General features: G+C 39.0%; 2 protein-coding genes across 2 annotated transcripts in view; one reads left to right on the forward strand and one right to left on the reverse strand.

Moving 5' to 3' along the window:
* Positions 1-4,269: 4,269 nt before the first annotated feature.
* On the reverse strand, positions 4,270-9,645 carry esd (esterase D/formylglutathione hydrolase). Its single transcript, XM_084724209.1, has 9 exons — positions 9,527-9,645; positions 8,261-8,335; positions 8,078-8,166; positions 7,115-7,213; positions 6,689-6,813; positions 6,462-6,581; positions 6,158-6,256; positions 5,858-6,025; positions 4,270-4,664 (listed from the first exon to the last, which is right to left on the reverse strand). Exons 2-9 carry the CDS (start codon positions 8,326-8,328, stop codon positions 4,584-4,586), a joined length of 849 nt encoding a protein of 282 aa, XP_084580335.1. The 5' UTR covers positions 8,329-8,335; positions 9,527-9,645; the 3' UTR covers positions 4,270-4,583.
* Positions 9,646-13,290: 3,645 nt separating this feature from the next.
* Positions 13,291-16,676, forward strand: part of LOC146323385 (bone morphogenetic protein receptor type-2-like) — a 25,005-nt gene continuing 21,619 nt past the window's right edge. The window contains exons 1-2 of the mRNA XM_084725577.1: positions 13,291-13,525; positions 15,415-15,568. Of these exons, the coding sequence (XP_084581703.1) occupies positions 15,499-15,568 (70 nt within the window). The 5' untranslated portion in view covers positions 13,291-13,525; positions 15,415-15,498. The remainder of the gene's footprint in view (positions 13,526-15,414; positions 15,569-16,676) is intronic.

Raw genomic sequence — 16,676 nt, forward strand, 5'->3', positions numbered from 1 at the left:
ATGTAAAAATCTTTAAGTGGAACAACAGTTATTCTTTATTATTACTGAATCTAAAATCTGCTTCAAACTACATGTTATTGTTCTCATAGAGAGACAATAAACGTCACTGTCTCAGCGTGTGGACGGATTTAAAGCAGACGTGTCCTCCAGCAGTTGGTGTCAAACTTGTTGATGTTTCAGTGCATGAAAATCTATAAATAAAGAATAAATAAAGATTCAATCTGTTTGAATCTGTTTCCTTAGCTGTCAGTGAATATTTTTTGCGTGTCTCTTGTGTCTGTCCTCGTCTTCTTGTTGTTCAGTAAGTCTCTAACAGACCATCATGTCTCTTGTTCAGTCACATTTGGAGTAAAGTGGCAGAAAAAGATTATTCTTGTCGTCTCCGCTCATTAAAACGGAGCTGCCTTTAGATTGTGAACAAACACAAAAGTAAAAAGTGATGAAATGTAGATTTTCAGCAGCTGAAGTGTCTCAGCGGTCAAACAGGTCGACCGTCCGCAGCTTAAAGGTCACATGTTCTGTAAAAGACACGCTGTCGTGGTTTTTCAACAAAAGAAAAAAAAGTGTCTCTGACGACCTAAAATATGACAAACTGCCATCTTCTCTCTTTTTTCATTTGATCCTCCTTTTCTTTCAAAACCTCAGTCAGATTTTATTCCTCTTATGTCACAAAGGAAGCGGCACCACCTGTAAGACAGGTGAGTGTCCCGCCCACTGAATCACAGTGTCCAATCAGAGCAGTCTGAGAATTTCAGACAGATGGTGAATAAAGGAGACGGTAAAATGAACGGTTTAAGAAAAATAATGTGTTTTATGAATATTAGCAGCCTGTAAAGCTGCTCGATTAGAAAACACAAACACTGTAAAATGGAGTTTGGCCTGTTTGTTATTTTAACATGATTTTTTTTTGTCAGTAAAAGATTAATGACGTTGTGACACAAAATTATTAGTTAACAACGTCTCATCTACAAAATAAATGTTAACAACAAAATCTACTTTCACCTGAATTAGGGATGTGTGACAGAGGAGGCAGACAGGTGGGAGCGTGGGGGCGGGGATTAACATCGCCTGCGTCATCACGTTTTTCGGACTTGTTTCGAGGTGCATCATGGGCAGTTGGCGGGTCCTTCGAACAGTTGGAGTCTGATCGGCGTTTAAAACTGTTTTCAGTGTGAGTGAAATCTTTGATAATTAATTACAAACTGAGTTTAAAACACAATATGTCGACAGGAACCTGTTCTTCTGGACCGTCGTTGTTCCGAGGTTCTAATATGCATATGTTAGCATGATGTTAGAAAATGTAAGTTTTTATTGTGTCCAACAACATTATAGAAAGACTCTATACAGAGAGACGTTTTTAAAATAATCATTCACGTTTTATATAACCGCTCCTCTTGGTCTCCACTAAACTAACCAGACTCCCTTTACAGAAATGGTATTTTTTACATCACCATCGTCGTCTTCATTCAAACGCGACACAGGAAGAAAATAAAATGTACCAAATATTTCTTTACTCGTCTTTCCACCGTTCGGCTCTGGTTTGGTTGAAATAAACTTTTAATTCACTGCGTTAGTTGGATGTGAATATATTGTGGCTGTACGCGCCGCTTCAACCCGCTGCTCCCCGGAAGTCTGACCTCTCTCGGCTCCTGTCGTCATATTTTTACATCCATCACGGTGAATTAAGAGTTTATTTGGACCAAACCGGAGCCGAAGAGTAGGAAGACGAACAAAGACGTGTCTGGTCACTTTTATTTTGCTTTTGCATCGCGTTTGAATGAAGATGACGATGGCAGTTTTAAAAATACCATTTCTGTAAACCGAGGCTGGTTAGTTTGGTGACAGCAAACTCATAGAAACCATCCATCTTCTATTAAACACGCCCATGCTCAACAAAATGTATATATATAATGTAATGAATTATAATGTAATTTTTAAAAAGTACATTATTTCTTAACTTTTGTGTTTGCATGTTTTTTTTAAAATGTAATTTAGCCTTTATTTCCATGATTTTGTAAGACAAAAAGAATATATTTGGAAACTAATGTCGCAGAGTAAGTTAATTTTAAATATTATAGAAATATTAGTGTTAAAGTGTTGTGTTCTTGAAACTGTCAGTTTGTTACTGAGCCGCTGCCTCAGATCCTGGTTTCACCAAAGACGTAACTTGAATAATTGTAAGTATTTTCTCTGATGGTGAACTGGAAGAAAGAAAAAGGATGTACAGGTTTAATGTTGTCCAGATACTAGAGCTGCAGCAATTAATCAATTATTAACTGATAATTAAATTCACTGGCAACTATTTTGACAATGGGTTAATTGATTGGAGTCAATAAGTCTGTCAAATGTGAATGTTTCCTGGTTTCTTTAACTCTCTTTGGAAAACACTGATCAATATTTTTCACTGTTTGCTGACATTTTATGGACCAAACCACAAATCAATTAATTGAGAAAATAATCAACAGATTGACTGATAATGTGAATAACTGTTAGTTGCAGCTGTAGCTGATAAACTTCAGTTTTCCAGTTTGTTAAAAATGTGATTTTTATTTTTCACAGTTTGAGTTTGGAGCATCTCATCTCGTCTGCAGACACAACAAAACACGTCACACACCTCGTCCTTCACAATAAAGGTCAGTTTGTTCTGGTTCAGTTATTATAAAGTGATGTTCATTAAATGCCTCAGTAGATTAGACATTTTAATTACTGTCTGATTTTAATACATTTATACAAGGAAACCCACTGTTCCCCTCTGTTGGGCCTCACACTGATCAATATTGAATATGTTGTTATGAAATCATACTGATGAAGTGAAATATAGAAAATGAACTTCTAAACTGTGAGATCTGTGGTTTTCAGAATGACAGATGTTCAATATTTACCTGAATTTAATGACCGGCAGGTGAAGTGACCTGTGACACGTCAGTCAGATAATGACTCTGTTATTTTATGGATTCTTATGTATAAAATAAATGTAGGACATTTAGGTCACTGTCACTTATATAAAATAGAAATCACAGATGATATTTCTCTGTTTGTTTACAGTTTCTACTTTAAATTTTAATCAGATCCAAGACACCAGCGAACAAACTGATCGAGCAAAGATGGTAAAAACTGTTTGTGCTTGTCGGTCGCAGACAACGAGGACGTTTGACTGAGGGGGAGAAGACATCGTGGACACGTCAGTGGTCTGATGTGAAGGACATCCTGTCCAAAGGAACTGAGGTACAGACTCATTAAGGACGTCCTCACAGACACTCCTGCAGAAAACCACACAACCCTGGACTCTGATGGACTCAGAGCTTCAGCTTTAATGTGGACTTTTTTTAATTGAAGTTAGTCTTTTTATGTTTTGCATGTAGATACAGACTTGAATTCCTCCGCTGGCTGCCTCAGTGTCGCTCCTGCTGCTGATTGGTTGGTCTGTCCTCAGTGTCTCTGACAGAGACACAGCAGACGCTGCTGCAGCATCTTCAGCATAAGTTGGACGTAGACCAATGAGACACGAGCAGCTCGATCGAGGTGACAGAAGAGAGACGCTTCTGTTTTAGTGTTTCAGACAATCATCATTTTAAAACAAGGATCTCGTCACATAAATACGAACAGTTATAGATTTTCTGGAGGACAATAATTCAGTCTTTACTGAGACTTTAATGGAAACTAATAAACTGGTTTAATGTTAGTCGGTTTTCCCTCTGAAACAAACTTGGTTCAATCATTTATTATCACTTATTTTGAGAAATCATTTTCTCAATTGAAATTATTTTAAATGCATTTTTCTAAGTGTGATTCTAAATTAAGTTAAATAACTAATAAAGTAATAATTGCAACAACTGAAAATAAACGTACAAATATAAATAAAATGGACAAAATTAACACAACAAGCCACATTAGTTGTGTTGAAATTAAAGTTTAAGTTCAAAAAACTGCTGGAGAATTTAACTAATTCATTTAATTCACATGAACATGAATGAACATGACTTTTTAAAAATTAAGTTGAAATAAATTTGCTTGTTTGAACAACGAGCCTAAGAAGTTTAATCAGTGAACAAATGAACCGAACTGAAGACGTTTAGACAACAACACTGAGGTGAAGTCTGAAGAACAAATCTGATTTTTTAACTCAACTTAAAAATTTAAGACCGTTCTTTCACTCATGTTGAAACAACAGATTTTACATTGTGAGCATCACGTCTCCACATACTGAACTATAAATGTCACATTATTATTGTTTCTGCAACAAACTTCATTAAGAATCAAACACCACAGTGAATAACCAAGACTTTTATTCTGAAAGGTACTGACAGCATCCTGCAACAACAACAGACCAACATTTCATCTGATATTTAACAAACTCAGTCTGAGAACCGAAGCTCTGACCACTAAACTGATATTTAAAATAAAAAAAAACAGACGTTTTGTTCTGATCAAACTGACTGATTTTATTATTTTATTATCTGGTTACCAGGCAACAGGACTCATCTTATGAAGGCCAGTTCTGTAGGAAAAGAAACATCAAAGGTTGTGACTGGTCTGAGCCGCAGGTCAAAGTGAGCCGGTCGTGTTGTGCGGCGGCGGACGGTTCAGGCGTTGAGGTACTTGGCGTGATGTTTGATGTGGTCGTTCATGAAGGAGTAGATGAAGAAGTAGCTGTGATCGTAACCCTGCAGGAGGAGAAACGGCAGCAGAGTCACACAGCAGCACATCTACACGAGGGAAGTGAGCGATTAGTCGACAACATGATTAAACGTCGGCACCAGAAACTATTTATCAATATTTTATTCATGTACAATTTCAGTTAACTGTCGCCTCTACGGTGTCATGCAGCCGCCCACCACTAGGCGGGGCTGCAGCCCCTCTCACCCGGGATGAATGACCCGACCCGACCCGACCCGACCCTGGATGTTTTTAATCAGCAAAGTCAGACAGACGACAGCTCGTCAGTGTTTTAATGTAGAAAATGAAAATCAGGTTAAACGTAGACGGACGTCCACAGTCTCTTTACAACTGAAAAAAATTATTACAAAAGCAGTTGATGAGATATGTTAATCAGATTAGTTCTATGTACTCAGAGGTTATCAAAGTTTTTAATCACATTGCATTTGTGTATTTCAGGTACCTGTTGATGAACTAGGTTCTGTTAAAAAATGGCTACTCGTCCAGAAAAGGCACAGTGTGTATCGTCTTTTATTGAAACAAAGTCGGATACGCAGACTCAGTGAAACTACAGGTATTAAGTGTGGAAGACATCCATCCTTCAATTCGTGCATGGCACAAGACATTTATGAAGACGGGGACAGTGCTGGATAAAGGGAGGAGAGGACAACCAAGGACATCTGAAGAAAACATCGATCGTGTAAGACAAGCCTTTAATCGTTCAATGTCCATCCGTACTGCTGCCAGACAGTTGTCCAGACTTAATCCTGCAGTTTCACTGAGTCTGCGTATCCGACTTTGTTTCAGTAAACCACGATACACACTGTGCCTTTTCTGGACGAGTAGCCATTTTTTAACAGAACCTAGTTCATCATCAGAGTACCTGAAATACACAAATGCAAAAAAAAAAAAAAAACTCAAATTGTCTTGTGGATTAGAAGACTCATGAATCAATCAACTGATGTTTGACATTTTCCAGTTTGTCTCAGCTTTATTTTGTTAGTTGAATATTGTTTGGTTTGCAGACTCGAGACATGATCTATGGATGGTTATTGATCAGCTGATCCTGCAGGTGAAGAATCCAGAATGTGACTTGTATTTTGAGGAAACAGAGCAGACAGAGTGTCTGTGTGGAAACAAACTGAAGAGAACAGTTCTTTAAATATATTCTGAATCAACGAGACGTTCTACAGGAACATACCGGCTGCAGTCTGAAGACCACCGGGATCTTCCTCTCAGAGCAGACGGCGATCAGGTTGTCGGGCAGCAGCTGACTGGCTGACAGGAACTGATCGTCACGACCCTGATCGATCAGGATGTCCAGCTGAGGACCAGAGTACGAACCTGCCAACACCGTGGCATCGTACGCCTGAGAGGGAGAAGAAGAAGAGGAGGAGTCGTCATGTGATCATTTATCAGCTGCAGATGAATCATCATCATTCAGTTTCAGGGACGAGTGGAGGACCAGAGTCCACCATGAAGACCAAAGACAGTGTCTTACCTCCCAGGTGGACCTGTCGGGACCCAGGTATCCTGCGAAGGCCTTCTGTCCCCACGGACACTGAATCGGGTTACAAATGGGAGCGAACGCAGAGACGGCCTGCAGGAGACACACGAGGAGGAGGAGGAGGACACATTGTCATCATCATACTGTTTGTCTCAGACACTCTATGGACAAAAGGACAAATAACATCATGTGAGTGTTAAGTGTGAAAGACACTGCTGGTGCAGCGCGTCAGCTACACACAGCAAACCCTTTATAAAGCGTTAGAATATAAAACCTGTTGCTCAGTGAGCTGTGGTACCTTGTATTTCCCAGGGTTCTTCAGGGCACAGATGAGCGCGCCGTGTCCACCCATGGAGTGGCCGCTGATGGACATCCTGTCCGGGTCGGTGGGGAAGTTAGCATTGATCAGTTTGGGCAGCTGAGAGACGGAGACAGAGGGACAGAGATCATCCAGGACAGTGATGAGCTGAAAGTGGAGTTTAAAAGTGAGTTTCTGATGCGAGCAGGTGAATGAATCTAACGCACCTCCTCGGTGACGTACGAGTACATGCGGTAGTTCGTCTTCCAGGGATCCTGCGTGGCGTCGACATAGAAACCGGCCCCAGTGCCAAAATCCCAGCTCTCATCCTCGCCCTCGATGTTACAGCCACCTGATGCATGATGGGAAATATCAGAATGAAGGAACATCGGCCAATCAGGTTACTCGATCTTTCTTTTAGCAGTCAACCAATAAAACATGAGAGAGAGAAGTCTGTCAGCCGAGTGTCGATGTGCTGGATTTCATTCACAGAACTGAATGAAGCTGCAACGACTGATCGATTATTAGTCCAATATTATGTTTCCCTGTTGATTTATTGATTGAGACAGTTTGGTTCCACACAGGAACCAGCTGCTAACTGGAACACACACTGATGAAGGTGCGTTTGTTTTACTGTGTGTGTTTGTTCATACGTGGGCTGGTGTCCGGAGCGACGATGATGATGCCGTGCTCTGCAGCAGGAAGCTGACTGCCAGCTTTAGTGATGAAGTTCTGCTCCGTACACGTCAAACCTGCGGAGACACAGAGACGACTGAGGACGACGACTTCAGCTCAAACACACTGACAGATGGACGAGTCGAGACAGACAGGATGTCTGTCGCTGACACTAAATCTAAACAGATAAATTATCATATGTTTAAATAAATAATTGGAAAAAAAAATCATGATAAAAACGTTTTGAATAAATAAAATGATCTAATTAGCTGAGAAACAAATATTTTTTAAAGAAAAAGTAAATTCTCTGATTTCAGTTTCTTAAATGTGAATATTTTCTGGTTTCTTTCCTCGTCTCTGACAGGAAACTGATGATCTTTGAGTTGTGGACAAAACGAGACATTTGAAGACGTCATCTTGGACTTTGATTAATATTTTCCAACTTTTTCTAACATTTTATGGGCAAACAACTATTAATCAATTAATCTATAAAATAATTGACCAATTAATCAACTGAAAAATAACTGTTAGTTGCAGCCCAAATTAAATGTTCCAGATAAATAACAAAATGTTCTTAATAATAACAGAATGTAATAAAAAAAATAAAATATTCTAAACAAATATCCAAAACAATCTTAACAATATATTCTAAATAAAGAACTAAATGTTTTAAATAGAGAAGAAAAAGTTCTTAATAATTTAAATGTTTTTTGTGTTCAGCAGCAGGAGAAAATATGGAATTAATGAGAATCTTTCATTGGATAAAAACATGTTGTGAACTTTAGAAACGACGACATCGATTTGTTTTCACCGAACACACACACACACACACACACACACACACACACACACTCACACACACTCACACACACACACACACACACACACACACACACACACACACACACACACACTCAGCCAGTTTCAGCCTGTTCACTCACCGGACAGCCAGTACAGGACGGGACATTTGTCCGTCTCAGCTTTGGGAGGCAGGTACACTGCAAACTTCATCTTACACTTGAGCTCAGTGCTGCATGATGGGAAATATAAACAAACATTGTCACACACTTGTCACCTCACAGCTCTGTGTGTGTGTGTGTGTGTGTGATGAGTTCAAGTCTCACCTCTCATGTTCAAAGACTTTCTGGAAGCCTCCTGCACACTTGTTGGAGGACACCTGAGTGAGAGACATCACTGATCTGCAGAGAGACATGAGGACAGACAGTGAACTCATCATTAGCTGTACAGTGATCAATGAGCACGAGTCCAGACTTCTCCACTGAAATGTTATTTATTTAAAACATTTCATTTATTTGGGCTATTTTGTTATTTATTTAGATCATTTTTTTTTATCTGTATAAAAAATTTTTTGTTATTTATTTAAGACATTTAGTTCTTTATTTAGAACATTTTATAATTCATTAGAACATTTAGTTTTCATCTGGTAGTCTGAGAGATAAACTACAGACAGAACAGACTGAATCTGTGGTCTCATCCGATTGGACGTGATTTAAAGTTTTCATTATAGACTTTCAAAATAAAACTTCAACATTCATTTCAACAACTCATTCAGTGTCAGACTGAGACTTACAACTGTTAACTGTGAGATTTAAGATCACATGACTAATATACATGTCTGTTATCTCAGGAGCACACCTGAAGTGTTGCATTGTGGGAGTTTAACACACATGAATGTTTATATTGAACACTGAGGTTGAATGGGCTGCACCATAAGATTAAACATCATAATGTGATTATTCTGTGATATGATTCAAGATTTGTGGGACTGATTATTTTTGCATCACAATTTTCATTTTCACACAAAAAACTAACAAAATCATGATGATGTGACATTTGTTTAAAACATCATCAAAGAATTGCAGCTTTTGCGATTACATACGTGAATTTTGGTAATATTTTGATTAACTCCGCAATAATAAATCAAACAACATAATGGACTAAAAATAGATGTTCCCTTTCTCTCTCCCAAATTCAGCTGCTTCCACGCGGTTCAAATCCCACCACAGATAACGTTAACGTCAGTGACAGCGTCCACAGGGAAACAGACAAAAAAACAACAACTTTTAACGCGAAAAGTTTTCTAAGATGAATCAAACATATGCCGAATTGTCCATCCCATCGTTAAATATTCAATAAATGTATCGATAGAAACTCATCCGCGTCTGTTTATAATTTATAATCAAAAGAAATGTAAAATGGTCGACCTCTGAGTGGAGTTTGGTCCCATGCTGAGGGGGCGTGCAGAGATTAGCAGGTAAAGTTAGCTGCTCTTAAACCGCTGGCTGATTTTGTGTCTGTGAACTTAAATCAGTTCATCACTTCATAACAAAGCAGGAAATGAGATTAAAGTCATATTTCTGCGCACGTACCTGAATAAAACTGAGGATTTAGTCGAGAATTATGTTTCTCTGCTCAGCTAACTTCCCCGCTGCTCAGCTCCGCACAGTCCACAGTCCAACAACCTCAGACGTACTGACGTCACCGGAGCCGCCCTCTTCACGCTTTACGTCTGAGACGTCATGTACGCGGTCAGACACAAGATGGCAGTGATGTTTAACAGGAAAATATTCGAGTGAAGCGTTAAATACGGTGTAAAATATATCATGATGTTAAAGTTGAGTCATCAGACATTTTGAACAGTTTGACCTTTTTGTTAGTTTTTGTCTTTTGAACTCTTAAATGAAATAGAAGTGTTTCTTCTTCTTGTTATAGGCTGATAAAGCTGTGATTGGCCAATATATGGTCAATAATATCAGACTATTGATATCAGTCAGACCCTAAATGCAACATGCATTACAGTATGGATGGATGTAATTATTGCCCAGGAAGATTTATAATTTAGACAAATCAAATTAAGTCAACCTTTATTTGTAAAGACCAATATGACAGTTCACACAGCTCAGGGGGTTTTACAGTCCTTACAGCGTGCGACGCCCCGTAAATGAATTTAGCTCCTGTAGAACTGAAGGCACCAAACAGACATATTCTGACTGTCAGGCTGCTCAAACCGTACGACGAAGCGTCACGTCTCACGTGTTAACGAGTTTATATCAACCGCTGAGACGACGCATTTTGAATTTGATTGATTTGTTTTAAATCTTTATCAGGCAGTTGGCAAGAAAACTTCCCAGAAAGGTGGAGTTTCCTCTCCTCCACGCCACAGTTAATGCCTCTGACTCATCAAAGTTCAGACTGAATGCCTGTATTTTCTTGTCCAATCAGAGACTTGCCAGTGACAAGTGAAAAGAGACAGCTGTTGTCATGGATACAGACGGTCTGGTGGACATTTTAAACACAGATTTGGACTTTTCATTTTGATTAAAATCAAAATTACAGGTGTGAAACCTCCTGCAGACCAAACAGCTGAACGTTGGTGAGCTGGTCTCAGTCCAGATCAAACTGGACCAACATCAAGGATGACGACTCTGAATGTGTCTGAACATTTAATTAGTTCATTCATACACAGGGAAACACACAGGACTTCACAAAAGACAGATATTCATGGACTCATCGACACTATGGACGACGTGGACTGACAAATTTAGTCACTAAGTTCAAACCTGACCCCACCTGAACAGGTTCATCGTCCCCTGAGGTGCTGTATTTCCTGTCTAACCCTCCATTGATCTCAGAGGCTACGAACGCTAACTGAGCTAACCTGCTAATGGCAGCAGCAGAACATCCGGGAAAAAAAGGGTCCGTGTAGCAACAGTGTCCACCTGCTGCACCTGCACCAGAACCAAACCGAAGGCCCTGAAGTCCTGCCTGGTGTGTCTGGCCTCCGACTGTGAGACTCACCTGGAGCCTCATCTGACCACGTTAGCATACATGTTAGCCCGCTAAAACAGCCTTATCCCGGCGTGACGTTTTGAAATCTGCCGCTGGCTCTGACGTCTCTGAAGTAAAACAAGATATAATTTGTTTTCCGCACATTTAAACCAAAAGATACAGGGTTGTGTTTTATATCATATTTCGTTTTATTTCAAATATACATTAACGGTGAAAATAACTGGAAGTGGGTAAGCCAAGACGAGCTGAGATGGTGACATCATCAAGTACGCTACTGTCCCAATAGCAGAATGACCGTCCTGTGTCCTCCCGTCCTCGAGAGACTGGACTCCCAGATCGAACTTGCTAAGTCCGAACTCGGCGTCCTTGGTATTGAGAAACGCTCCTCATCTCAGTACAGGAAACAGGAAAGGACAAAGTTGACCGAGTTTCCAAAAGGGGCGGGACTTAGGAGGGATCCATGAATCCTTTGAGTTTCAATTTAAACAGTTTTAGTGTAAGATATCGGTAACTCTTCGACTTCCAGCTCCCATCATTTCAGGATAAACAGGCGGTAAGGACCAAGTCATATTTTGACATTTCTTAGAAATTAGCCACAAATTTCATGGTTCATTATGTGCAAATAGCATGTAGCATTTTCATGTAGTTTGTGGTGATTAAAAAGCAACAGATTTGAAATTTCTCTGAATTTAACTGAAAATTAGCCCCAGATTTCATGGTAAGTGTGTGATGATTGGTCAGTGTGGTTCTCATGTCAGTAGGTGGTAAATATCATTTCACATATTTGAACTTTCTTTGAAATAAACCACAATCATCAACTGCTAACTGGGAAACAGAAAATAATTACATAGAATTAATTTGGCTGTAATTTATAAGAAATGTCAAAGATTTACTTGATAATTATTTATTTACCCGAAAACAACAGAACTGAGAACAAAACATCAGTTTGGCTGCTCAGTTAACTTTGCATTTCCTGGAAATGTGTTAAAAGAAATTAAGAAAGCTATTAAGAAATAGCTACTTAGAAATAGCAGAATGTAATTATTAAATAATGTCAGGATCATTTTCAATAAAGTTTAGGATAATTTACAAGAAATGATCAGTTATGATACTTGATAATTATCACGTACTTAACTGTGAAATTTGGGGGTAATTTCTAAGAAATGTCCATGTTACTTTTTAATCAGCAGATATTTACTGTGAAATGATGAGAGCTGGAACTGAAGCCAAGAACGTGAGAACAAACATGTTGCTGACGTGTGAAAAAGGACAGAAACTTTGTTTGTTTGACGAAACGAAAAGGAGAGCAGAAAAAAGAAAGAAGAAAGAAGAAGCGTCGTTGTTGTTGGATTACAGGTGAAACAGAAACGTGATGCTCAGTGTCACCAGCAGAGGGCGCGTCTCATCAGCTCGCTTTTCTCATTCTTCTGACGTCACCCTGCGCCTCTCTGAAGTCATTTTCTCTCTCAAGGCAGCAACACACGAAACAGGAAGTGGGGTACAGGTGTCTTCAAAATAAAAGAGTGGACTACGCGTTGATCAGAGATCATATTCATCTCTGTCTGTTAACAACTGCAGGGCTTTCTGACATAATGTAACAATGAACACATGAGCCATAATTTACCCCCTCAGGAGCTCCTGCATCTCCCAACAAATTAGATCAAACCTCTAGCCTCCATACTAAACACCTGCATTTTTGAAAAATACAATTTGAAAAGAAAAAAAATAATAATAATGTAAATATTTAATAAGTATAAAAAACCCTTTCATTTTCACAGCAAAACTTCAAATTTCTGAATCTGGAATCATCAAATGTTTTTACATAAAATTGAAAAATGTCACAATAATGAAAGAAAAAGGAGCAGATTTTGTACATTGAAGGTTTAATGCCAATGCTCAGTGGGGCTTTTATTTTGAAGGTGTGATCTGGATGCGTACACGGCTTTTATTTTGACAGTGTGAAGCAGATCTTCAGTATAAAGTGGTCTGGATGCTGGGGTTTTTATTTTCAAAGTGTGATCCGGATTCTCAGTGTGTCTCAGCTGTTTCAGTCTTTTATTTTGAAAGTGTTATAGAGCCTTCCTGTTGGTCTTTTATTTTAAAGGTCTAAAAGAGTCTGCTGGTCGGGTCTTTTTTTTGATGGTGTTATAAAGATGCCCAGTGTGTGTCTGTCTTAGCTGGCTGACTCTTTTATTTTGAAGGGTCATTCAGGATCCTCACTGTGTCTTCCTGTTGGGTCCTTTACGGTGTTTGCTGGTTGGGTCTCTTATTTCGAAGGTGTTGGAGCTTTTATTGTGACAGCACGCAGCGGATGTACAGTGTGTATTGATCACGGGGTGTTGACAGTCTGGTGTGGACGCAGTTAAACGGGACGCAGCTTCATTTCTGCGGATTTTCTGGTTCCGCCGCAGCTGATCCGGATCCATCCTGAACACGAGAGTCCGGAACGGAACGAACAGAACCGAACAGAACCGAACTGAGCCGAACCGAACAGAGCCCGGATACAGACAGAGAGAGACAGACAGAGAGACAGACAGGCTGCTTCATCTCCTCCTGCAGAGCCTCATCCTCCTCACCCGGTAAGAACACACACACACACACACACACACACACACACACACACACACACACACACACACACACCGTTACCGTGTGTTGTGACTGACCGTGTGTGTGTGTGTGTGTGTGTGTGTGTGCCACTCCCTTCTCTCCTCTCACGGTGGCCTCACATTCACCTGCACGCAAACATCACAGGTGATCAATAATGTTATAGGCAATCTGATCAGTACCAGCACACACACACACACACACATTATAATACAGTATTGTGTGTTTGTGTGTGTGCAGGTGTGTGTGTGTATGTGTGTGTGTGTGCAGGTGTGTGTGTGTGTGTGTGCAGGTGTGTGTGTGTGTGTGTGTGTGTGTGTGTGTGTGTGTGTGCAGGTGTGTGACAGACAGGTGTGATGATGAAGGTCACAGAGATGCTGAAGTCTGAATATTACAGCTGATCAGTTTCAGACTTCAGATGATTATTGATTTGGCAGACATCATTGATTAACACAGAAAGATCAATATGTTAGTTAAAAATGATTATTATTATAGCTTCATATTAATGTTTATTACAACAACACTGATATTTGCTGTGTGATATATAAATATCAGTAAATATCACTATTAGATGTATTAATACAAAGACAAAGAGCGGTGAGTCCAGTTTCTCTTTAATTTATAGATTTTTAATTTACAACAACAAAAATAATAATAATGATGATAATGATAATAATTCTACTACGAATAATAATTTATGTAAATGTTTCATAGTATTGTTGAAGTCATAATATCTGTCAAAACAACACTAATATCTGCTCTTTAGTAAAATGTTTAATATGATTAATAATTTAACATATTTATATATTAATATATTTATTCTCCTTTTATATTTTACTTTTTTAAAAATGACTCCTCACTGCTGTAACAAGTGACTTTACCCGGTGTGGGATCAATAAAGTTTATTTCAGAACATTAAAGCAGGTCAAACATTCTGAGATCAATATGTTTCATCCAGTGACGACCGTGTCCGTTGAAAAATAAGTTTAGACTATTTTTCAACTAGTGATCAGTCTGGCAATAATCTTTCTGCTAATCAGTTAGTTGATTGATCAATAAAATGTTGATCAAAGTCCAAGAGGACGTCCTCACATGTCTTATTTTGGAGTCTGTGCGCTCCACCTGTGATCAATCTGCCAACGGGAGGACATTCATTTCTAATTTTAATTTTTAATTAATGTGTAATTAAGAAATAATAATGTCCTAAGGACCCCGTCTCACTTCCTGCTTTTAAAAAGACAGGAAAACTGCTCAAGCACTGATAAACTTTATATTTTTATTTTTGTGTGTCAAACATGACATGTCGACTGTGTAGTCGAGATCAATAAGAATTATGGTTTAAAAATGTGTATTTTGATTAACACCCATGTTATGTCAGCTTGTTTCCGAAAAAAAAGTCTTGTGTGTTCTTTGTGTTATAAATGATTTTGAGAATACCTTTCTGACAGAAAGACTTTTCTGACAGGAAACCACCGTTATATAAGACCAATATCACTCTCTGCAAACCAACCAAACTCCATTCATAAAATCAGTGATTTTACTTCATAGAACTCAGGAGTTGTTGGTCGACTGCTGCCTCCATCTGTTAGTTGTGTTTGTGTTGTTGCGTGACTTCAGTGAATCTGAACTAACACTTTTAAACACTGAAGATCCACAAAAACAAACAAACTAACAGATGGAGGCAGCAGTCGACCAACAACTCCTGTGTTCTTTGAGATAAAATTACTGTATTTTAAAATGGAGTTTGGTTGGTTTGCAGAGAGTGATATTAGTCTTATATAACATGATTCTGTGCTCCGATTGAATATAAAAAGTGTTTTCTAACAATAAAAGTGTCTTTTTGTCTGTTGTTTGTTTTCAGGTAGAGATGCTGTGTGTCTCTGGATAATCTGACAGGATCGGTGATGTTGGTGTGACGGACTTGAACCTGTGAACTGGATCCAACATGGCCGCTGTGTGTGGAGCTTCGTTAACAGTGTGTGTGTGTGTCCTGCTGCTGCTGCCTGCTGCCACCGGTCAGTTTAAACATACCTCCATAATCAGGTTCTTCATAACTTTTAGTGTTGATATTAAGGTTCTTTATGATTTTTAGCCTCGTTAATGAGGTTCTTTGATATTAAGGTTCTAGCATTGTCATATGGGTTCTTTTCCATTGTCACCGTTGAGGTTTTTGATTATTTATAACATTGGTTCAAGGGTTCTGCACAATTTTTAGCATTGATGTCAAAGTTCTTTACTATTTTTAGCATTGATACTGGGGTTCTTGATAATTTGATCTTTAGTGTTCTATCAGGGTTCTTGATATTTTGGAGGGATGATATTCTGGTTCTTCACAAATTTTAGCATTGATATATGGGTTCTTTATGATTTTCAGCACTGAAGTTGAGGTTCTTTATGATTTTTTGTGTGAATATTGAGGTTCTTCATCACACTTTGTGTCTATATCTGGGTTCTTTACAATTTTTAGTATTAACATTGGGATTCTTTACAGTTTTTATTGTTGATTTCGGAGTTCTTGACATTTCGGAGCTGCTGGGTGTTCGTACACGTTAAAATTTAGATTTTATCAAAAATATGAAACTCCAGTTTCATGAGAACTTGTCAGATTTTATTTTCTTTCTTTCATTTTTCAGCAAAATGAAAGAAAGAAACAAAATGATGAGATTTTTAAATGGAGTTCTGTTGGCTTTAGAAACACACACACACACACACACACACAGACACACACACACACACACACACACACACACACACACACAGACACACACACACACACACACACACACACACACACACACACTGTCGTCAGCCTGTCGCGTCAGTTTTTGTATTTTTGTTATGATGTGTTGATAAGATGCACACACACACACTCCACCTTCTCTTCATTGTGTGTGTGTGTGCGTGTATGTGTGTGTGTGTGTGTGTGTGTGTGTGTGTGTGTGTGTGTGTGTGTGTGTGTGTGTGTGTTTACAGTAGACTAAACACTGAGACTCCTCCTGGCTCCGGCTCATTTTTGGGGTGGGGGGGGTCAGTCAGATTCCTGTGAGGTGACGCTGAGTCGCTGACCCTCTCACACACACACCCACCCACCCACACACACACACACACACACACACACACACA

The sequence above is a fragment of the Lutjanus erythropterus genome, chromosome 8 (genome assembly GCF_056507025.1).
Source record: "Lutjanus erythropterus isolate fLutEry1 chromosome 8, fLutEry1.hap2, whole genome shotgun sequence".
Taxonomy (NCBI): Eukaryota; Metazoa; Chordata; class Actinopteri; order Lutjaniformes; family Lutjanidae; genus Lutjanus; species Lutjanus erythropterus.

Excerpts from the sequence above, each read along its gene's own strand:
- esd (XM_084724209.1), bottom strand. The coding sequence starts at position 8,328 with ATGTCTCTCACTCAGGTGTCCTCCAACAAGTGTGCAGGAGGCTTCCAG. Across the intron at positions 6,814-7,114 it reads CGCTCCGGACACCAGCCCAC|GTGGCTGTAACATCGAGGGC; the intron begins GTATGAACAAAC and ends ATCATGCATCAG. Across the intron at positions 4,665-5,857 it reads TGGTCTTCAGACTGCAGCCG|GGTTACGATCACAGCTACTT; the intron begins GTATGTTCCTGT and ends CTCCTCCTGCAG.